Genomic DNA, 23,737 nt, shown 5'->3' on the forward strand with positions numbered 1-23,737 from the left:
AAGTGGATCATAAAACAAAGTTATCGAAATTGCTACATTTGTAATTAGTGGTTTGTGCCAGACTGAACAATTTCTGTTTGCTTTCCCATTGTTACTGTTTTACGATATCTATAGACATTTTGTGTAATTACACATTTTTTGTTCCTTTCTGTCCTCGGTCTCCTCCATTGTCAGAGTGAGGCTAAACGCAAATTGGAGGAACAGCATCTCATATTTCGCTTGGGCAACTTACAGCCCAGTGGTATGAATATTGATATCTCTCACTTCAGGTAGCCCTGGCATTCCCTCTCTCTCTCTATCCCTCCCCCACCCAAGTCGTACCAGCTTCTCATTTTCACCCAACAAACAGCTTACAATGGCTTGTATCCTTTATCATCGTTACTTTTTTGCATATCTTTCATTCATTGTTCTTTATCTCTCCACATTACCGTCTATCTCTTGTTTCCCTTATCCCTAAACCAGTCTGAAGAAGGGTCTCAACCCGAAAAGTCACCCATTCCTTCTCTCCACAGATGCTGCCTGTCCCGTTGAGTTGCGTTTATCTTCGGTTTAAACCAGCATCTGCAGTTCCTTCTTACACAACTCTATTAATCGCATTACATAACACCTTCAGCTAATCTCTTACCCACCATATTTTAGTGACTTGGGCGGGGGGGAAACAAGCCAGATTAAGCAACTATCGTCAACTAGTATTCAATCTAAATGTTAATTTAATTAAATTACTTTCAATAGGTGGAAAGTTTCAAAAAACACCCAAGTCCATCAAACTGCTTGCATTCTGTGTTCAATGTCCATACAGGTGATGAACTGTTACCTTACGACAACTATGGTCATCTTCAGGTAAGAGGGCACTATCTCTGAATTTTGATTCTTTTGACGAATATACCAATTTTAGCATGATTTTCATTGTCTTTTCCATTCTTGTGTTTTGAGTGTTGTAAAATGTATATTTTAGCTTATCTTTAGTTTTTGTATTTGGTTGAGGGGCGGGGGGACTTTAAAATCTCTTTCCTCGATAGAGATATGAATTTTCCCGTGTTGTATCTCCGTCCGCATTGTGGCCTAACATCGTGGAGTTGGTGACCTCTTGTTTGGGACTTCTAGAACTCCAAAACCACAGAGCCTGTGGACTTTAACATCTCGGAGCGGGCGATCCCTTTGCTGGGGGTCGGCCTCTGGCGCTCCAACCTGCGGGAGCTTTAACATCGTGAAGCTCGCAGTCCCTGGTGAGGGACCGATTTCGGGGACTCCAAGCCGCTGGAGTTTCTGACCGCCCTGATGCGTGGGAACTCGATCGCCGACTGCGGATGGTTCGACTGCCCCGACCGAGGGAGGAAAGAAGGAAAAAAGATTATTGCCTTCCATCTCAGTGGGGGAATGTGGAATTTTTATGTCAAATTTTTATGTAGTTGTGTGCCTTGTTACTTTTTTGGTATGACTGTATGGCAAACCAAATTCCTCGTATGTTGCAAAACATACTTGTCTAATAAATTACAGTTATGATGATGATTGCCCCAGCTCTATGTTTGCCAATTGATTGACTGGTTTGGTAATGTTTGATAGTCTTTTTTTCCATTGCTTTTCCCTCCAGATTGATGCTGTATCTTTGTTCTTGCTGTACTTGGTCGAGATGATTTCCTCAGGATTACAGATTATCTACAATACAGATGAGGTATAGTTATTTACACAAATGCATTAAGATCAATAAGCAAGTTAACTTTGGAAAAAAAAGTGCTGCGATAATGTTGCTGAAACTTAAGCTTCTTTCACTTTTTATTCTGTCATGGTTACTCAGCCTTAATGTAGGATGGAAAATTGTAACCTTCACGTGGTCCGCCCTCTTTCAACGAATGCAATCAACCCGGCGTGCACAATCAAATAAGATTAAATAGAACAAGTTGTCCTACAACTTTAGGCTGTGCACGCCATACGCAAGAAGACGACGAAGAAGACCCTTAATGTTTCACTGGGGAAATCGTGTTAGTAGGTGATGTTTGAATATAGCAGAAACAGGTACATACAGGAAAAAATACCAAGTGCTGGAGTAACTCAGCGGGTCAGGCTTTTCATACCATTAAGTTTCCAAGCTACTTAATCGTTACATTATTTGTTTATTTCCAGCATTATCTATCCACAGTTTATTTTCACATTCTTTAATAGTTTTTTAATCTATTGCAATCAAATTTCCCCACGTACCATATTAGGTTCCTTTGTTTAACTTGGTGCCGGATCAGTGTATATTTTTTGCATTTGATGTAAGATTCGATCACAAGGGTCATTCTTGCCAAAAGGCTGCTTTACGATATGATTATAAATTAATTTTTCCTTGTCTGACAATGCAAGTTCTAAAATACTCTGTCAATATTTCCTTTGCCTATTTATTTTACTTACTACATTATTAATTTCCACTTCCAGCTTTGTAACCTTGTCCCTTCTGACTGAATCCCATCCCCCACTCAGCTCATTTAAACCTGCCCCCAATGTGGACATATGCTTATCTCGTTGAAACACAACACTACGGCTGCAAATAGCTTGCGCCAGCTTCAGATATTTGGCAGGGAGGAGAATTGGTTCTGCAACAGACAAAAAACAATGGTTTTGGTTTTCCAAATATTCTGTTGGAAGAAACATTTGAACCTATGGTAAACAAAAATTGCTGGGGAAACTCAGCGGGTGAGGCAGCATCTATGGAGAGAAGGAATTGGCGACCTTTCGGGTCGAGACCCTTCTTCAGACTCAATTTTGTTTCTACCTCCAGCTCCTGGAAGGTGATTTGGCTGTACCGCATCCTGCACCAAGCTGCCGGCACGGCTGCGCACCTTTTGTGTCTGGGCTTCACTGTCGGGATCGGGTTGTCAGTCGGTCGGTCGGGGACGAGTGAATATGATATTTGAGCTCGGTGCTCCGGGTGGAGTCCTCAAAGGGGCGGGATCTACGTGAACAAGTGATTTGATGCCTGCCATTCGGGGCGGGATCCATGTATACACGTGATAGATGTGGCCCGCCATCCGCACATAGACACATGTCCTGGCCCCTTGGCAGAAAAGGTTGCCGACCCCTGCCATAGATGCTGCCTCACCCAGTATATTCCAGCATCTGCAGTTCCTGCTTAAACATTTGATTCTATGGTCCTAGATCTAATATCTCTTCTGAAAATGTAAAGGACCTATAACAGGGTTAAGAAAAGGAGCCAGTGTTATCGGTGTATATAGGAACCAGAAATTAAACAGAAAAGGATTAATAATGCCCACAGTTCAGGCAGCACCTTTGAGAGATACAGATTTAGATTTCCAGGATCTGCAGTATTTTTCTTCAGAAAACGTAAACTATGATGTTTCAAGGTTGGGGACTTTGAGAGGCCTGAGGTTTGACGCTTGGGAGATATTAGACCCAATGTTGCAGGAATGGGAAGATAAGTTGTTGCAAATACTTTGCTGACTTTGCCGAGTCATTTCAACACTGCTGGGACCTGAAGTGGTGATTCTTAAATGTGGAATAGATGAGCTGAGTTTGGCCGGCTAAAGGAATTCAGAGAAACAAAGGACGTTGGATTTTTAAAGGTCAAAGGAGTCGAGAGTAATTTGTTTTTGAGGTGAAAGTCGATGATTACAGATTAGATGGGAAGTTGATGCATTGGAAATATTTTTTCTTAGTCAATGTCATCCAAAGTCTTCATGGTTTCAATCAATTCCATCTAATACAGATAACCATATAACAGTCCACCGTCTAATTTCTGGACCACCAGTTTAACTTTAACCTCTCATCGTGGAATTATTCAAATAAAATTAGTTCTGTATCCTCCCCTTTACAACCTTCCTGAGGTGTGACATTCCGATTTGAACACCATGTTCCAGTTTTTGATAAAGTCTGCAATCTCAGAAATTGTGCCTAGTATCCAACACCTCTGTAAATTGGGTGAGCTATAATAAGCTGTAAATACCAGTTCATCACTGGGAACATGGCATTTTTATATCCCTGAAATATTTTATTTACTTCCTTATTTGCTGCACTCAAATTAATCTCTCATTTCTTTCCTTTTATAATAATGCTTAATTTTTACAGTGGTGCAGAGTATTAAAATTAATAGGATAAGTTTTTCTGCTCATTAAAACTTTATTGTGCTAGGCATGGGAGCAGAAAGATTGTGCTTAATGTATTAGACTGTGGGTCAAAGTGCACATTATTTAATTTTGCAATGACTAAGCTGAATGCTAGTTATTTAATTAATATATACAGTTGAAAATTAAATTAAAATGTTCATCATGGAAAACTAGATGGCACTGAATGCATAGTTACATAAAGTCCAAATTATAAATGAGTAACGAAATTCAACTCAAATTCTCGAAATCTCTTTTTCCTCCTCCTTCAAATTAGTCTGTTAAGTCTTCATTCTTGACCAAATATTTGGGCATTTGTCCTAACTTTAGAAACATAGAAAGTAGGTGCAGGATTAGGCCATTCGGCCCTTCGAACCTGCACCACCATTCAATATCGTCAATTCTCATTTGATAATGCTCTACTGATGTGTATCTTCTTCTTCTTCTTGCGTATGGCGTGCACAGCCTAAAGTTGTAAGACAACTTGTCTGTTTGATCTTCTGTATGTGCACGCCAGGTTGATTGCATTCGTTGAAACAGGGTAGACCAGGTGGAGGTTGCAATCTCCCACCCTTGCTGATGTGTACGAGCATGCTTTTGCTTTACCCAATGTACTGTGGCAGTACAGGGTACCTTAGATAAAGATTTTGTCATCTTATTAAGTCATTTCTATGTCCCTTATGCACCTACATCTACTGCACCCGCTACTATGTTTAGTATGCCATCTTGCTTTACATTCAGTAAACTTTAATATATTACCCACAGTTCTCATGTCAATGATATAGATAATAAATAATATAACTATTTGCACCCCTTAGAATTAGATAGACACAAAATGCTGGAGTAACTCAGTGGGTCAGGCAGCAAGTCTGGAGAACATGGATAGTGACATTTCATGTTGGGACCCTTTTTCAGACTATTTACACCCTTTTAGTAGTCACACAATACAGTTACCTATTTATTCCTTTCCTGTTTATTCCTTCGATGTTTTCAATTCATTAATCAATTTTCAGTATATATTAATATATCACCCTTAATCTTGTGTCATAATTTTTGTTTGGCATCTTTACAAATGTGTTTCAAAGTTTAAAATGCATTGGATTTTACAGTCAGCTGCAAAATTATAGCATTTGCCAAAGACCTTGACTAGACCCAGCAGGCTCGATGCTGTGATTTCCCCTTGAGCTATCAGACATCAATGAGAGGGATCCCTGGTATTCAGCAGCTGTGATTCCATTAAGCTGGTTGAGTAGCTTGCTAAAAAATCTTCACAAACAGCAAACCAGGAAGAAGATGCATAATTTCCAATTAATACTTTATTTCATGCTCTGTAAAATGTTTACAGATTGGAACATATACATATTAATATAGAAGGTGAAATATCATGAATATACATTTGCAGTTATCTGATGGCAAGATAATACATATTCATAACATTTTATTTTAAGGACCAAAGAGTTTGCAAAGAGATATTTATGACTTTGCATGTCATCCACAAGTTATGCAAAAAAGACCAAAGCATTTCTTGGGGATTTTACAGTGAATCCTCAAATTCTAATGAATTTGGGTGATTTCCTCTTTATTATGCAGTATTAATTCTGCTGAATCTAATTGTTGTTTCCCAGGTTCTGAATATCAACATTAATAATCAGTTTCCATAGCACCCATGTTAGGCTAACTGCCCAACAGTTCCTTGTTTTCTCTCTGTCTCTTTCTTGAACATTGACCTTACTTTTCCTATCTTCCGTCACATGGGATTGTTGTGAAATCCACCTCAATCCATCCATTGTCACTCTGTCCATTTATTTTGCAAACATTGGATTTAGTTGATCAGATCCAGATGATATAATGTTTTATAGTATCATTTTTTTCCCCACTATATTTTCTTTATTAAGATTAATTGATGATTCTCCTTCTCATTATCCCAAAGTTTCAGAATGTATTTGTGCCTTTTACTGTGAAAGCACCTGCAAAAATACACGTTTGACACCTTTGCCATTTTGTTATTCCATATTTTAATTTCCCTTCTCTCCATCTTGCAATGAACACTTGAATGCTACAAATACTAACTAAACTATGAACCATGAATGGTCTTGGTTTTGTTTTCTCACTAATATTGGATTTTAAAATGCATTTCTGTGTTTTGGTTTTTTTATGTTATCTATGAGTACTGTGTTTACAGATGTCATGCTGTTGCAAGTAAGAATTTCATTGTTCCATTTTGGTACATAAGACAATCTTGACTCTCGTTATTTGTTTTTGCTAATTTCTATAATGCAGATACTTTCATAATTAATGTTTCTATCTCTTGATGGTTTTGTATCTCAATGGACAATAGACAATAGGTGCAGGAGTAGACCATTCGGCCCTTCGAGCCAGCACTGCCATTCAATGTGATCATGGCAATTCATCCCCAATCAGTACCCCATTCCTGCCTTCTCCCCATATACTCTGATGGTTTGATCTCCTGATCTATCTCCTGATGGTTTGATCTCATACATGCTCCTCTTTAAGTTATGAAATAAAAAGCCATCATGTTGTGGGCTGGTTTAAAACCAGTTGGTGAATTTCATCTGTCCATGTCTATTTCTGCTTTTTTAATAGGTATCTTTCATTCAAAATCTTGTATTCTGTGTGGAAAGAAGCTACCGTAGACCAGATTTTGGTATGTGGGAAAGAGGAAGCAAATACAACAATGGGAGCACTGAGCTGCACTCAAGGTAGGTCCTTGTCCTGTGTCATAGCACAAGTATTGTAATGAATCTAACATATTGATTAACTGCATAGACAAGAAACAGATCAGATTTTATTGTAATGAACAATTACAACTGTAAATTCTGTAATTTTGTTTTAATTGGTAACTCATTTTTTCTCTTTCTACTGAAAAAAATCCTCTTTCTACTGTACACATCTTAATGCATTCTATTTCTATAGCTTTCTATAGTGAGCTTGTCCCCAATTTAGATGTCTCAACAAATACTTGGTCTGGCTGGTCTTGAAGGAGACACAAGAGACCGCAGATGCTGGAATATTGTACAGAGCACAAAGTACTCAGCAGGTAGGCAGCATCTGAGGAGCAAATAGGCAAGTGACGTTTCAGGTCAGGAGTGATGAAGGGTCCTGGACTGAAATGTCAATTCCCTCCACAGTTGCTGCCTGGCATGCTGAGTTCCTGCAGCACTTTGTGTTTTGCTCTCATTTTCAAGGCATTTGACTGGAACTTGCAAAGGTTGTTTGGGAGAGACTGCAGCTAAAGAGATTTGTTGCAACGTGGCGGTTTTTATAAAATGAGAGGGGGATTGTTCAAGGCCAGCATGTTTCTGTTGGAGTAAAGAGCAAGGCTGGCATGTTCTGGGAATCCTGGTGGACAAGGGATGTTAAAGCTCTGATCAGAAAAATTATGTAAGCAGTTGGGATCGGGGGGGTGGCAATACTCTACTGGACTGATGTAGGGGTACGCTGTGAGAGATTTTTATCTTACAAAATAATCTCACTGTGTTAGAATTGTGCACAGGTAACTATAAAAAGCACCATTGAACCATTGAAGTGAATTCCTTGTGCTGTACAAGAGATGTAGGGGTACGCTGTGAGAGATTTTTGGAGAACTGTAAGGTTTTTAACATTGTGTGTTTATTTAAGAAGGGCTGAATGGTCAAAACAGTAAACCACAGGCAGTGAATCTAACAGAGGTTCAAAGGGGGGTGGGAGATTGCAACCTTTACGTGGTCATCCCTGTTTCAACCAATGCAATTAGCCTGGCGTGCACAATCAAATAAGATCAAATAGAACAAGTTGTCGTTCAACTTTAGGCTGTGCACGCCATATGCAAGAAGAAGAAGATTCAAAGGGACATCAAGTAGAGTTGGTAGACTTCAACCTAAATAATGTTTGAGAAAGAACTGCAGATGCTGGAAAAATCGAAGGTAGACAAAAATGCTGGAGAAACTCAGCGGGTGAGGCAGCATCTATGGAATGAAGGAACAGGTGACGTTTTGGGTCGAGACCCAAAAGGGTCTCGACCCGAAACGTCACCTATTCCTTCATCAGTCCGAAGAAGGGTCTCGACCCGAAATGTCACCTATTCCTTCGTTCCATAGATGCTGCCTCACCCGCTGAGTTCCTCCAGCATTTTTGTTTACCTTCAACCTAAATAATGCTCAGTTTGGGTTTTGCCAGGAACAACTCCGAGCCCCTTCACATTCTTGTTTCAAACTCAGAGCTAAATTTCTGAGCTGAGCTGGGGTGACTGTCTTTGATGTGAAAATAGCATTTGACATCAGGGACATCAAAGAGCTTCAGTCAGTGGGCATCATGGGGAATGTACTTGAGTCGCTGGAGGTCATCGCGTTTTCACAGATCAGTCACCCTGGCTCAAGAACATCGCTGTGAGACTTCCCTCGGGCCAAATCATCTTCCCTATTGGCCAAATCATCTTCAACCTTCCAGAGGTCAGAAGTGGGGATGTGCTGACTGCACAACATGTTCCCTTCTCTTCATAATGTCTCAGAAAATGAAGCTGTCCATGCTTCAATGAAGCTGCCATTAGAAGGGCTATCAATGGCCATATCCTTGCATAGAGATTCTAATTGCTTACCCTTAGTGATATTGATGCAATTAAATTTTATCTTTCTTACCACAAACACTCTGGAGAATTATTATTGATGAGCATCTTTATTGGAGCAGTCACACAAATACTGATCCTAAAGCCTTTCTATTGTCAATAGGGGTCAGATCTGGAAGATGAAACACTGGCTGGGTGCCTGTAGGCATGCAGCTGTAACGGCATTCAAGAACGTCAACACTGCATTGAATTGAAAGATACAGCATGGAAACAGGCCATCAGCCCGCTGAGTCCACGCTGCCCATTGATCACCCGTTCACACGCATTCTATGTTTCCCCACCTTCGCATCCACTCCCTACAAACAAAGGCAATTTACAGAGGCCAACTAACCTACAAACCTGCACATCTTAGTGACATGAGAGTAAACCGGAGCAACCGGAAGAAAGCCATTCAGTCGAATGCGCAAACTCCACACAGACAGCACTCAAGGTCTCTGGTGCTGTGAGGCAGCGGCTCTACCAGCTGCACCAGTGTGTCTCATGGGACTATGTTGTGTGCTTTTATGACACCCCATCACCACACTATGTATTCATTTCTTCAATCACCTGTGCACTGTTACTCAATGTGTACCACTTACAAAGTGCATTATGGCCCATCACATTAGCTGCCATGTTATGACCTCTGAAACCTATAACAGAGGACAGAGGCGACAGGCACATGGGAATACCACTAGTAGTTTCCCCTTCATGTTGCATGCCATCCCGACATGGCAGTATGATTCCATATTTTATGCATAGTTTAATTCAGGCCACATCCTGTGAGATGGGATGAGTGTGAATGGGTACTCGCTGGTCAGTATGGATGTGGTGGGCCAAATAGCTTGTTCCCATGCTGAGTGTCTGTGACTATAACAATTTACTGTGCAGTTTTTATCTGGTTAAAATGTTGTCAATATGAAAGTAATTAATCAAGATAATAATGTTCCTGAGTTACCTATAGGTGGGTAATTATTCAACTGTGAGTGGATATCCACAGATTTTTAGGAAAGAACTGCAGATGCTGGTTTAAATCCAAGGTAGACAAAATGCTGGAGTAACTCGGTGAGACAGGCAGCATCTCTGGAGAGAAGGTCGAGACCCTTCTTCAGACTGATGTGTCCACAGATTTTTGACAGCTTTCTCTATGCAATACCTTTACAACATTATTAACGTGTTTTGATGTATTTCTTCCCTTTTTGTAGTTCCATAGTACTATTCGTAAAAAAAGAAAATTAATGATAAGGAAAATCCAGCAGGACTCTTTATTACTTTACATGTATTAATTTATACTTGGAGATTTACAAGCGTTTCTGTGAACTATCATCCTTCATCACCACTTTCCACCACGACACAGTAATTTGTAATGCGTTTATACCTGCCGCTTCAGCAGAAAACCTATCAAATGTCATTCATTGCTAATATGTTTGCTTCTAAGCCACTTATTGCATTGATGTTGTGCTTGTATTGATTTTGAGATTTCAAGCATGATTTTTATTTCAATAGTTCAGTTGGTATGGCCAAATCAGCTTTGGAGGCAATCAATGGATTTAATCTCTTTGGAAACCAGGTATTTAAAATTAGATTTGTCAGTTTTCAATTATGATATCTAAATTACTAACTCTTAGTTATCCATCTAACAAATGCAAAAATGAATGAACATCCAGTGGCGCTGGTGCGAGCTGCCTCCGCCTTCAGTCCGGTATATTTTTGTTTTTTTGTTATGTTGAAGAGCGTTTTCTATTTTTTTTAAATGTCTTTCTGTGGGGGAAGAGGGTACGGTAAGGGGGATACCGTTCTTCAGTCGCTTCCTGGAGAGGATGCGATTATTATTCGAGTCGCATCCTCCCCCCTCCCCCAGTGGCCTACCTACTGGATTGGCGCGGCCTTTCCTGCCGGGACCGACCAGAGCTCCAGCAGCAGTGGCGCAGCGTTGGATACATCGCAGGGCGGGTGGGCGATGCCTTACCGGGGATCACCGTTTGAAGCCCCGGGTGCTGGGCCTGCTGCACCGACATCACGGAGCTGTGGTTCGCGGAGCTCCCAACACAGGCGGCGCTGACCAACATCGCGGAGTCCTGTGACTCCGCCCGGCTCGGCCTGTGGACTCGGGAGCCGCGGACTCCGGTAGGAGGTGGCTGATCTGGAGGTCCGCTGAGGATGTTCTCCATCGGGGTTCGGCGTCGGTGTTCCATCATCCCGGCGTGAGGGCCTGAGCATCAGGCCGCCTGTGGCGGCGACTGCGGGTGCTCGGGAGGCCCCAACAACGGATATACCTCTGGGAAGATCGGCGAGGAGGCTGGCTGGACTATGGTACCTTCCTCAACTTTGGTGGCACTGTGGGGTTATGTTGTGTCGTGGACTTCTGTGTTTGTGCTTTTTTTTAAAAATATAAATGTTTTATTTATTTATTATTTATTTTTATGTTACTTGACTATAAGGTAAATCTATTTCGTGATTGTCATTATCTCTTATGAGATAATGACAATAAATTGAATACAATACAAAATAAACATGAAATTATGCAAGGTTACAATAGAGTACATTATTTTCAAGTCCAATGTTTATGCAGGATGCAATCTAATTTAAATTGATTTAAATGAAAAGCTATTTACTGTAAATTGTGCTGCAGTGAAGACTTAATTTACAAAAGTTAGCATTTATACTTATTGTTTTGCATGATCTTTGGTGAAGAAATTTATTCTGCTATGAATGATTCACAAAACTGTACAAAATTTAATTTAATTTTTTTTCAACACATTAGAGTTAATGCTGTTGTCATCCTTCATTGGTTAAATAATTATATGACTATATTTGGAAGTCTTTCAAGGAATCTAATTATGTTATGCTAATTGCTAAGCCAATTTAACATTTACATTAAATATTTATGAGCAATATTCATCATCATCGTTGAAAACATTAGCGGCGCAGTGGCGCTGGTTTCCAACGGGAACGGTGACGGACGCACCACACATCTCTGTCCTCCAGTTCCTGCGGACTTCCGCCGCTGCAAGTCTAGGATTTTGGTGTGTGTGCTTTATCATAATTCCTTACAATGCTATGTACGACAGTGATCGCAACTTCTACTGAAGTGTGGATGGCCGTTGGCTCGCTAGAAGCTTATCCGCCCTTTGACAGGCCATTATTTTTGGTCCTGCTGGGGGTCCACAGCACCCTCCTCACCTGGCAAACCAGGTGGGGGAGACAGTTTAGTCACCGACTATCCGACCTTGGAGCAGGTAGCATGGGATTACATGGTACCCGCGGCGGGCGGAACTCCCCCTGACCTGACCTGATTCATTTCAAATGAATAATATGTAATGTTTTAAGTATTAAGTAATACTAGAGGTATTTATAGTAGAACCGTAGACTTAAATGTTATTCTTGCCTGATCTGATTCTGATTAAATTTAGAAGTGTGCTGTAAATCGACATTACTTTTGCCACAGTGATTGAGGATGACAGCTTGTATTAAAATATCAAACCAGAATCCAAGGAAGACTTTGAATCGCAGTCCTTCCATTATTTAAAACATGAATAACAAGCATCCTCTTTGAATTGATTTTGGAGATTACAGAAGTGGAGCAGGAGTTGGATTCTTTGAATTGACAATATAAGGCTATTAACAGTATCAGTTTGTTGAGGTCCCATCAAAAATTCACTTGCACATGAAACATCACAGGTCTCATTTCGCAGTTTAATATTAAAAAGCCTTGTATTGTATTAACATAAATCCAGCACAAATCCCATTGAGTGCAAGTATAAAATAACAATTTTATTAAGATCTTATTTATTACAACAGCAAATCCATTTCTAAATTAATCTCCACATTAATATTTAATTGAAGCTCATTTAATTGACATGGAGTTGCTAATTATAAACCTGCAAAGTAGCCAAGTTGATCTTGCATAAACAATTGATGTAAATCTATTTGAAATTGTTCTCAAAAGAATAAGGGATTTATAGAAATATAGTATTATAGAAAATAGAGTAATATAGAAATATAGTATCTCCGCATATTGTCACCTTGTCGTGGTGAAGAAGCTTATGTGGACCTGAGAGCGATGCCGTCTGGAGCTACGTTCCTGGTAGGGCCATCCATGACAGTAGGGCGAGGGGGAGGTCTCTGACAAACAACAATCCAACCAAGAATTCAACGGTGGAACAGGCGGAGGATGATGTCTGACCTTAGTGGGAAGGCGGATGAAGGCTGCAGCAGAAAAGGGCATCTCTGGTCATCTTGGACTCCATGCCACTGGATCCTGACCCAGATCTGTCACGGTCCGTGGGGTGGCTGTCTGTGCACCAGTCTCCCCACATTAAATAAAGTCACACACAGGTGTCCTCCATATAGGGAATAGCACCCTGGAGACACCCATGGTCACCATGACCGCTGGGGATCTAAACGTAAGTATTTCTCAGACCGATGAGTGAAATAACTGAAAGCTATTCCCCAAACTCATTTCATTGCAACCATACGGCAGCTTCAAAAGATTACAGAGGTTATAAGTCTCTCATGTTGTACCTCTTTTTAGTGTTCCCCAGAGTTGGAGCATTACCTACACTTACAGTTAACGTGCCTGTAATGCTGCAGCAAGTGGCACTTTCTTTCTTCAGGTTTATACTCGGTGCATCTAATAAATTCTCAACTCTTAATTGAGAACACAGTGTTGAAGTAACTCAGGCTAAGCCTGACACACTGAGTTCTTCACAGACTCCAGCGGCTGCAATTCCTTGCGTCTCCATCTTAACTCTTTCTTAATTTCTTTAAATAAATATATTCTGAAACCTAAATATGGGGTGGATCTGGGATTGGATGACTCCAGATCTGTTTTGCTCAACAGGAAAGAGTGGGTCTTAAAGTGTCTGGCATAAGTGAACTTGCAAAGAAGGATCTGTCCTACAAATAAAATAATATTTTTTTACAATAACAAAAAAAATAATAATAATTCTATATTCTATATTCCAAATCAAATTTCACTGCACCTTAATTGGTAAATGTGACAATAAACTGACCTTCAATTATTTAAATAGATGATACCCCTTCCTAAGCTTTTTCACTCAAAAAAGTAGGAAATAAAAGAAAGCCATTCAGTGGTATTTTGTGTTTATTTAGTAGATCATTATGCCAAAATGCTTGCAGAGGGCAGAAAGTGAAAGTTAATACTATCCCTAGAGATGAATATGAGAAGAGGTAAACAGACTGGAATCTTGTCAGAATCTGGTGTTTTAAGTAAATGCTTAAGATGGGTTGGCAGAGGAAGTCTGCAAGGGCTGACTTTAGACTTTACTTTAAACTTGCAGCGTGGAAACAGGTTTTTCGGCCCACCAAGTCTGCGCCAACCAGTGATCACCCTGTACACCAGCACTATCCGACATACAATATACATCTTACCGAAGCCAATAAACCTGTACGCCTTTGGAGTGTGGGAGGAAACCAGAGCACCTGGAGAAAAACCCACGCTGTCACAAAAGAAACGCACAAACTCCATATAGACAGCGCCCGTAGTCAGGATCAAACCCAGGTAGTAGTGTAATAGTGCAGATTTGTATTGTTCAACCCTGGCCATTGACGATAGCGGCTTGGTACAGTTCCATCAAATGTTGAATCCTTCCATTTAAAGTTATCGTACAATCATGAGTTATCTTTGAATGGGTAAAGAGTGTATTTCCTATTTTAGTGTCTTGTTTCTTAAATAAATCCATATTGCTGATTTCAAATCATCTTTGCAACCTTTTCTCAGTAACTTAATATATAATTTCTAATTTAAACTTTATGTTTTTAAACTTATGCAGTGTTCTGCTACTTTGATATATCAGCCATGTTCAGTTTACTTCCTCTCTGTGCTAAACATCACCCATTCCTTCAATCCAGAGACTTCCATGAAGTTTTATCTTCAATGTTGAAGAGGCCGGAATCACTAACCACTTCTTAGATCTCTTCCCTTTGACACGAAGCATCAGCAATGCTGACTGTATTTTTTAATGATCTGGAAGTTTACTGCACAATGATCTTTTAGATGTTCCTGTATCATTAACTGGCTCAAGTATCATTATTTTAATTTTATCAGAAATTTGAGTATTGTCAAAATAATTTGCTAAGAGAAAAATGTGTTACTTGTTTGTGTATGTATATGTGTGGGAATTCACAAAATATATCTCCTTTTGTTTTTATGTAGGGTTGTTCTTGGTCTGTCATTTTTGTTGATTTTGATGCTCACAATCGGAACAGACAAACACTTTGTTCACTCCTTCCACGAGAATCTCGGTCTCATGTAAGTATTTCTGCAGATGAAGAGCATTTCATAAAGAGAGAATTAACTGCTTGCTTCTTTCTACATAACCTATGTTATTGCTTTAACGTTTTGAAGCATACATTAAATTGGAAGTCTAAAAAGTACAGAAGAATAAAATTGGCTTTAAATATTTAATACATATTGACTGCTACTAGTACTTGTGAATCAGTATTTCTAAACAGTAGTCAGCTTTTTATCAAAACAGCGAATCTATTACATTTGGGGTTGAATCAGTCATATGTTGCATACACAAATACAGTTAACCTCACAACAGGGAACTTTTTCGATGCTTATTGTGTAAAGTTTACAAAGATTTGCTAATTCTTATTTCCTAATACTTATTTATTTTTATAGAACATATTTTATTTGTATAAAACTTGCCAACAGCGGATAGTATGGCGCAACACAATTTAGGATTTAAATCCAACTATGGGTCGGGTTGGGTGAGGTGGGTGGGGAAGGACCACAGGCAGGTATATCACCACTTTTCTCTCTCTTTTTGTTGTTTTTTTTCTTTCTTTTACTTTTTTCTTTCTTTCTTTTACCCACTCTTTGGCTACACCACATTGGTAGTCTAGGGGTCCTGTCTTTGCACATCTCACTTTTTCTCTTTCTTGTTCTCTCTCTTCCTCTAACTCAATGCTAAAAAGTCAAAATTGAAGCTGTACAATAACTGTATAATTTTATATGCCGTTTGTTCTACTCTTGTACATTTGCTTCTAATAAATAAAAATATTTTAAAAAAAACAACAACAGCAATATTAATTATATGCAATATCTGGGAATGTTCAACTAAGTGTTTGATACCAATTTGAGTAATGTATTTTCCCCAGAATACAGATGCTGCCCTACTGCCATGTATAAGTTACCCTGCATTTGCAGTGGAAGATGACGCCTTGTTTGAGCAAACTATGGAGAAGGTTGTTCGCAAACTGAGAGGAACCTACGGAATGAAACGCTTCTTAAGAGATGGATACAGAACGAGATTAGAGGACCATTCACGCCGATATTACAAACCAGCTGAAATTAAGGTAATTTGGGCAAATTTCCATATTGTCATTTTCCTAGTGTCCCAGTGTTCTGCGAAATGTGATTTCTTTTTGAACTTAGCACATGGGTCAATCCCCTCATTCTTTCACATATTGCGTTTGTTCGTTGGTTCGTTCCGGTGAAGGCGCTGTGCACACGGCAACCAGCCAACAGTCGCTTGACTCTTTCTTTTTGTTTTCACTTTTAATTTCAAGTTTTTGTGTACCTTGATGTGTGTTATGACTGTTGGTTGACCAATTTCCTCTCCAGGGATGAATAACGTTTTATTATATCATATCGTTTATTCCTTAAGGATTATGTGGCAACAGTGGTTACATTACTGATAGTAATTAAGAAGCTCAAGTGAACAGTCCAGGTACTCAAATTCAAATACCATGAAGCTGAAGTATTTAAATTCAGTTTATTATAATCTGAAACTTATAGCAAATGAAGTCTCATAATGGAAATTGAAATTGCCGTATTGGCACACTCTCCTTTGGGTAATGTGACTCTAATACATGCTGCTAAATCCAAAGCAAGATGGTTGCTTGTTAACTTCCCTCCAAAATGCAATAAAAATGAAACCAGATCCCATGAGGCGCAGATAAGGAATCATCCACACTCCTGTGACAAACCCTCTTCCCTTATATTCCCATTTGATGAACCAACATTCCTCCATGTTGATAAAACAATGAGAGTGGCGAGAACATCAAATACACATTGGGATTTCAGGACCCTGCAGACCTTACCAACAACGCTCATGTCCCCAAATGAATAAAGTGTGCTGTGTGCTTTGAACGATATAACCCTTTATTTAAAGGATTGTAGGTCAACCAGTTAATGAGAGGTACTGGAGCACTATTTGTCTAAGCGTGGAACATTTGGGAAGGAAAATCTCTTAGAGAAGAACTAAACTTCTCCTTTAGTTGTAGTTGATAACAGGAATTTGCATGCAGCTGACATTATGGTTCTTGTATGTAGTGCGAATGTGAAACAACATATTTTACTCTATTTTACTTTCAACTTGGGACAACAGAGTATTTTCTTTCTCTTCTGCCAGCATTTGAAAGTTGCAGAAATCTACATTTCTTTTGTTTACTGCCTTATCCTCAACATAACCCAAACCACTTCACAGACAAGAGCTTGTGTTTGAACTGTGCTCATTGTTATTATGTAGGCAATAAAAACAATGATGAGAAGCAGCAAATTAGATTTGCAAGTGCATCTATTTGTTAATAAAGGGATGTAATTTGGCCAAGACTTTGGAACCATTTCCTGAGATGGGATCTTTAGTGCCCATCTAAATATGTAGATTAGCCCTCACGAAGAAGTACTCCACTGAGATGTCAGGCTAGAGTTTAATTCTGTAGCAAGGAACCGCAGATGCTGGTATCAATCAAAGATAGACACAAAAAGCTGGAGTAACCCAGCGGGTCAGACAGTATTTCTGTAGAAAAGGAAAGGGTGACGTTTCGTGGCGAGACCCTTCTTCAGACCTTCTTCGTAATTTCTCCCAGGAAGCTGTCTGACCCGCTGAGTTACTCCAGCTTTTTGTGTCTAGAGTTTAATTCTGATTGGTTTGATAACTGCAATTAAAACCCCAAAATAGTTTCAAGCAGGTGGCTCACAAATCTGGTCATATCTTTCCTATTATCTTGAAGGAATCTTCAGAACTTGAAGATAGGAAAGGAATATCAATCTTTAAAATGATCCTATATTCAAATAAGCTGTGCGTTTTGGATTGATAAAGTATAAGGCAATGCTCTTTAAAAGGAAATAATGAAATGGCTGGATAGGTCTAGTTTGGTATTTTAGTCTATTAAGCAAAAGGAGGAATAATTGTCCAACAATTGTAATGAATTCTTTATGGGAATGCAAGCCCTTGTTGAAAAGAAAATTTCACGGGGATGTACCTCAGTGAGCAAGTGGTTAATATCCAGGATGGATGCAAAATGCTGGAGTAACTTAACGGAACAGGTAGCATCTCTGGACAGAAGGAATGGGTGATGTTTTCAGTCGAGACCCTTCTTCAGACTATGAATCATTGGAGAGGGAGACACAGAGATAAGGAGGTGTAAGGTGTGAAAACGAAACATCGAAGGGGAAAAGGAAAATGTAGAATAGATCATTGCTAGTTAGTCACGAAGAAGCATACGGAGATTAAATGTAATCAGGGGACAGTCGGACTGGTCGGAGAACTTGGAAGAGGGAGGGATGGGGAGTGAGGGAAAGCAAGGGTTACGAAGTTAGAGAAGTCAATATTCATACCGCTGGGGTGGAAGCTGCCCAAGTGAAATATGAGGTGCTGCTCCACCAATTTGTGCTGGGCCTCACCCTGACAGTGGAGGAGGTGCAGGACAGAAAAGGTCAATATGGGAATTGGAGGGGGTGTTAAAATTGTGTAGCAACCTGGAGATCAATTACGTTTAGGCAGACTGAGTGGAGGTGTTCAGGTCTACAGCGAGATCTAGAATGGGCCCCTTAAGGAATCAATGAAAGTGGACAATATTAATTCAATCATATGCAAATTGGGTAGATCTGCTTTAGAAAATTACATTACTTAATTTAAAATACAGTGTAGCAATCACTTGAGACCTGGCATTTGGTAAGTGTAGTTTGCTTGTGAGAAACAGGTAAGTGAATTTGCAATTCTTCAAAAAATGTTTTCACTACAGGGATTTTTCTTTGCTGAATTAGTTATGATTGATTGCAACAATTAACCAGTCACTCCATTATCATCATATCTTAAAACCAGCAGGATGGTGGAGGATGGACCTTGGGTCAATTCTTGTCCAGTAATCCTGATGTTACTGGGAATGATTTATTGATAATTTAATAATATTATGCCACAGCACCAATTTGTCTAGAATGTCGCTCCGGGAACAGTTTAATTCAATTTTGAAAGTTAGCTAAACCAGAGAAAAGAAAAGGGTAGCTTTAAATGTATTGCCCTGGCATATGTTCAGCGCTGGTGCCCACAAGTCTGCATAAACAACATGGAGTTTGAATTGGGAACAGAAACAAACTCAGCGGATCGAGCAGCATCTGTTTGGGGAGCGGGAGGAGGGTCAGGGTGCGAGATTCATCTGAACATAACACTCACATGAAATGCTAAAGGACAGTGGATACATTGGGTAGGTAGACCAATCAGTAGAAAAATTGACTTGGGCAGCGAATAGAAATAAACAGGCAAAACTAGAGACACAAGGGACTGTAGATACCCGAATGTGGAACACAAACTGCTAGAGTAAGTCTATGGGTCAGGCAGCATCTCTGGAGGATGTGGATTGGCAACATTTTGGATTGAAGCATTTCAGCGGGAAAACTATGATTCAAGGCACAGATATGACATGCTATTTCATAGAAAAAGGATTTGAGTATAGGAGCAGGGAGGTTCTACTGCTGTTGTACAGGGCCTTGGTGAAACCACACCTGGAGTATTGTGTACAGTTTTGGTCTCCTAATCTGAGGAAAGACATTCTTGCCATAGAGGGAATACAGAGAAGGTTCACCAGACTGATTCCTGGGATGTCAGGACTTTCATATGAAGAAAGACTGGATAGACTCGGCTTGTACTCGCTGGAATTTAGAAGATTGAGGGGGTATCTTATAGAAACTTACAAAATTCTTAAGGGGTTGGACAGGCTAGATGCAGGAAGATTGTTCCCGATGTTGGGGAAGTCCAGAACAAGGGGTCACAGTTTAAGGATAAGGGGGAAGCCTTTTAGGACCGAGATGAGAAAAACATTTTCCACACAGAGAGTGGTGAATCTGTGGAATTCTCTGCCACAGAAGGTAGTTGAGGCCAGTTCATTGGCTATATTTAAGAGGGAGTTAGATGTGGCCCTTGTGGCTAAAGGGATCAAGGGGTATGGAGAGAAGGCAGGTACAGGATACTGAGTTGGATGATCAGCCATGATCATATTGAATGGCGGTGCAGGCTCGAACGGCCGAATGGCCTACTCCTGCACCTATTTTCTATGTTTCTATGGGAGGGATGTCGGTAGTTCATGGAGGCTGGTGGACTGTATAAGTCAGTACTGCGGTGGAATACTCTGCACTTGCCAGGATGTTTGCAGCTCAATCTCAATCCGTGAGCTCGGCAAAATGCAAGACAAAATAACCTGCTTGATTGGCACCTCATCCACTGCCCTAAACATTCATACCTTCCATCACCTTATTATCTACAAAATACACTGCAGTTACATCCCCCTGTCATGAACTGCCTAGCCATACCTCTTGAGTAACTACAAGACCAAATTGTTCTCAATTTGGCCAGCTGTCCATACTCACTGCACAAGGTTCTCCCCAGGGCTGTAATTACCCTGGTGAATGCATATGTCCAACCGTTTTGGACACTCCAATGTCACACACTGACAGCAGCGGCTCAGCATCTGTGGGTTTATCATTCAGCTTGCTGTCCCTGCATTGCCCTGGTGGCTGGGGGCAACCTTGCCTCCTGTCAAAGTTGTCAAGGATGAGCTTGTACATGTCCCTGTGATGCAGAGACACTTGCAAACAATTAATATTTCCTTAATTAATTTTAAAAAAAAACAGTAAATCTGTTAAAAACTTATTGAAAATCTAAAATAATGGACAAGATTTAGGATTAAAAAAAACAAAAAACTGAATACATCAATACAGATTCTGCAGTTGATGTAGCTGACATGGTGTAGTTGATATGGTGCATTCCCAGCATTAGGCAGCAAGTTACTGCTCTACTACTGTTGCCCGGTAGAGTCTCGCAGAGGAGGGACGGAACCGTTGCACCAGCATTTCTACCACATGCTGGTCTCGGTATTTAAGGAAGGATATGTGTGCTTTGGAGGCAGTGCAATGAGGTTTCACTAGAATATGGGATGAAAGGATTTATGCATGAAAGGTTGAGCTGATTGGGTCTATATTCACTGGCGTCTAGAAGAATGAGAGATGATCTTATGAAATATGCAAGATTCTGAGTGGTATTGGCAGGGTGGATATTAAAATGATATTTCTCTTTACACTGGTATTTAAAATGTGGCTGTGATTTCAAAACTATTTTGGATGGAGATATGGAAAAAGTTTACGTCACCTATACATTTTCTCCTGAGATGCTGCCTGACCACTGCGTTACTCCAGCACTTGGTGTTTTTTTGTTGTCGTTGTAAACCAGCAGCTGCAGTTCCTTGTGTCTTCACAGAGGTTTTTCTCTTTGAAAGATAGGCGCAAGGTGCTGGAGCAACTCAGCGGTTCAGGCAGCATCTCTGGAAAAAACGGATGGGTGACGTTTCGGGTCGAAACCCTCCTTCAGACGGTCACTTTGGAATTCTGCAAGATTCAGTGAATCTATTCAAGGCAGAGATTGACAAATATATGAACTACAGGGGATTGTGGAGTATGGGGAGTGAGCAGGAAAGTGATATTGAGGCAAAGTTTCCATCAACCATACTCTTATTGAACATTCTAGCAGATTTGAGAGTCAATTGGCCGTCTCCTGTTTGTCATGTGCTTTTGTACACATAGAAGTGAGTTACCATTACACTGTAATTTATTAGGTGGTGATTCTCTATAGTTGGCTCCTGGTCGCTGAAGGATTTAAATGTTATTGCATTGAAAGAGCTTTTATTCAAATTTACATTTTAATCTCATATTTTCATTGATGGTGAATTTGATGTTGAAATTCTAAATTATATTTTAAGAATGGTGTGTCCATTTTTATAAGAAAGTTATTGTTACATTTTATTTTTCAATGTACTGCATTAACCATAATTATTAATAATTGGTTTCTTTTCTAGCTGTTTGATGGCATTGAATGTGAATTTCCTCTGTTTTACATTTATTTAATAATTGATGGTAAGTAAAATGTGCAAGTTGCCTGATTTGAAAAAGTCATTTTGATTCAGAGGTATTGATTAACATTGCTACTGGATTGGAAGTATCTAGTTTACTTCTGATTACCTTTTTAAAAAAAAACTTTAAACGTCTCTCTTTTGCCTTTGGGTAATAGCGTAAACTATCCCCACAATGTGTAGCATTTATCCTTGCAGAAATCAATTCATTCAAAGTGGATTAAAGGGCTGAGAATAGAATTAACAAAGGGAACGTAATGATAACCAGAGAACACAGATGTACGATGACAAAAGCTTTTATTAAAATTTCAGATTTTTTATTTTAATGCCATTTCCAAAATCAATACATTGGATCAAAATGTCATTACCGATGGTCTTTGTAATTATTGCACCAGGTGCTGTGGTTTCCTCCCCCACTCCAAAGACGTGCAAGTTTGTAGGTTAATTGACTTTGGTAAAAATATTTAAATTGTCCCTAGTGTGTAGGATAGTGTTAGAGTACGAGGATCGCTGATTGGCGCGGACTCTGTGGGCTGATGGGCTTGTTTCTGTGCTGTATCTCTAAACTAATATAAACTAAACTAAATATACTCCCTGTGGTTTTCATGTGTGCAAGTTAAAGCCCATCCTTTGTAATGTTTAGCGTTATAACATGTGTTGCTGTCATGCTTTGTACAGCATGATGTATCTGTAAATGCTGTTTCCTCCACACCCAAATGATGTATTTGATAATGCTGTTCACTCCACACCCAAGATGCAAGTAGGATGGTGCAACTAATTGCAGCATCATGGCATTACAAGGCATGGCCAGCACATTTCATGTTCAGGTGGATCTTGGGTCATTACCAGCCCTCCTCTCCCCTTACAAGGTTTCAATTTGATACTCAACTTGCTGACCCATTATTCTCACCACACTAATCACTACTTACAATTTTAGCACACCAATTATGTGTGAAATCAACTTTGTAAGAAGCAAGAGATTTATCAAAACTATATATTTTTTAAATGTAAAAATGGCTTGTGGCTTGTTTTCTCCAGGGGTATTTAGAGATAATACTGAACAAGTGAATGAATACATGCACCTTCTGGAGCCATTGCTGCATCATTCTTATGACGGTAAGGAAAATACTCAAAATGATAATATTGAAGCAAGAGTTAGTCAGTTCTTTATCTCAGATTCAATGCAGAACCCAAGGCAGATTAAATGTGGCATTATTGCAAAAGTTTGAACAAATACATTTGTTGCATTACTATATAATTAGCTCAGTATGTTTATTCTAATTATATGTATGATCCGTGAAGTTGAGAGTTTGTTTTGAACAAGATTTTTGTTACTGAACTCTGCACTATATAAGAACATTTCTTATTTGCAATTCCAGCATCAAGCTTTCTAGTTGATCTACTGATCAATAAGTAGAATGAGAATAATGTGAACAGGAGGTGACTTTAAAAAAAAAAAAAAAAAAAAGTTAAATTACAAGCACAATTTGGAGATCGATGGAAAATTAGTAACAATCATAAAAGTCTAATTTTGTCCAGTGGGGTCTGCAAAGCTGAGTGAGGTCTACAAAGTGTGAACTTTCCCATCCAGGTATTCCATGTGTCCAACCCGCCATCACAGAAACATCCCTTGACATGCAATGGAATGCAGTAGCATGCAACATATGCTTGGACATGAGGACGATGATTATGCAGACTGTTTGGCCCACTCGTACAGAAACACACTTTCACTGTAGATGCAAGGCGATCCCATCATTGCTTCATTGGATTCCACCTGATTAGGTCCCATGTTGTCAAGCTGAGGACCTTGCTTTAGCTGAAATACCTCCCATGTGGCAGCTCCCCTTCTGGTCCTCCAGGCATTTAGTTTAGAGGTACAGAGTGGAAACAG

General features: G+C 39.7%; 1 protein-coding gene across 1 annotated transcript in view; it reads left to right on the forward strand.

Annotated features, from left to right (window-relative positions):
* phkb (phosphorylase kinase, beta) overlaps nt 1-23,737 on the forward strand; it is a 149,354-nt gene that overhangs the window by 41,319 nt on the left and 84,298 nt on the right. The window contains exons 6-13 of the mRNA XM_055648385.1: nt 733-840; nt 1,592-1,672; nt 6,702-6,817; nt 10,201-10,264; nt 14,873-14,968; nt 15,823-16,020; nt 21,793-21,850; nt 22,885-22,962. Of these exons, the coding sequence (XP_055504360.1) occupies nt 733-840; nt 1,592-1,672; nt 6,702-6,817; nt 10,201-10,264; nt 14,873-14,968; nt 15,823-16,020; nt 21,793-21,850; nt 22,885-22,962 (799 nt within the window). The remainder of the gene's footprint in view (nt 1-732; nt 841-1,591; nt 1,673-6,701; nt 6,818-10,200; nt 10,265-14,872; nt 14,969-15,822; nt 16,021-21,792; nt 21,851-22,884; nt 22,963-23,737) is intronic.

The sequence above is a fragment of the Leucoraja erinacea genome, chromosome 17, assembly GCF_028641065.1.
Source record: "Leucoraja erinacea ecotype New England chromosome 17, Leri_hhj_1, whole genome shotgun sequence".
NCBI classification, from domain to species: domain Eukaryota; kingdom Metazoa; phylum Chordata; class Chondrichthyes; order Rajiformes; family Rajidae; genus Leucoraja; species Leucoraja erinaceus.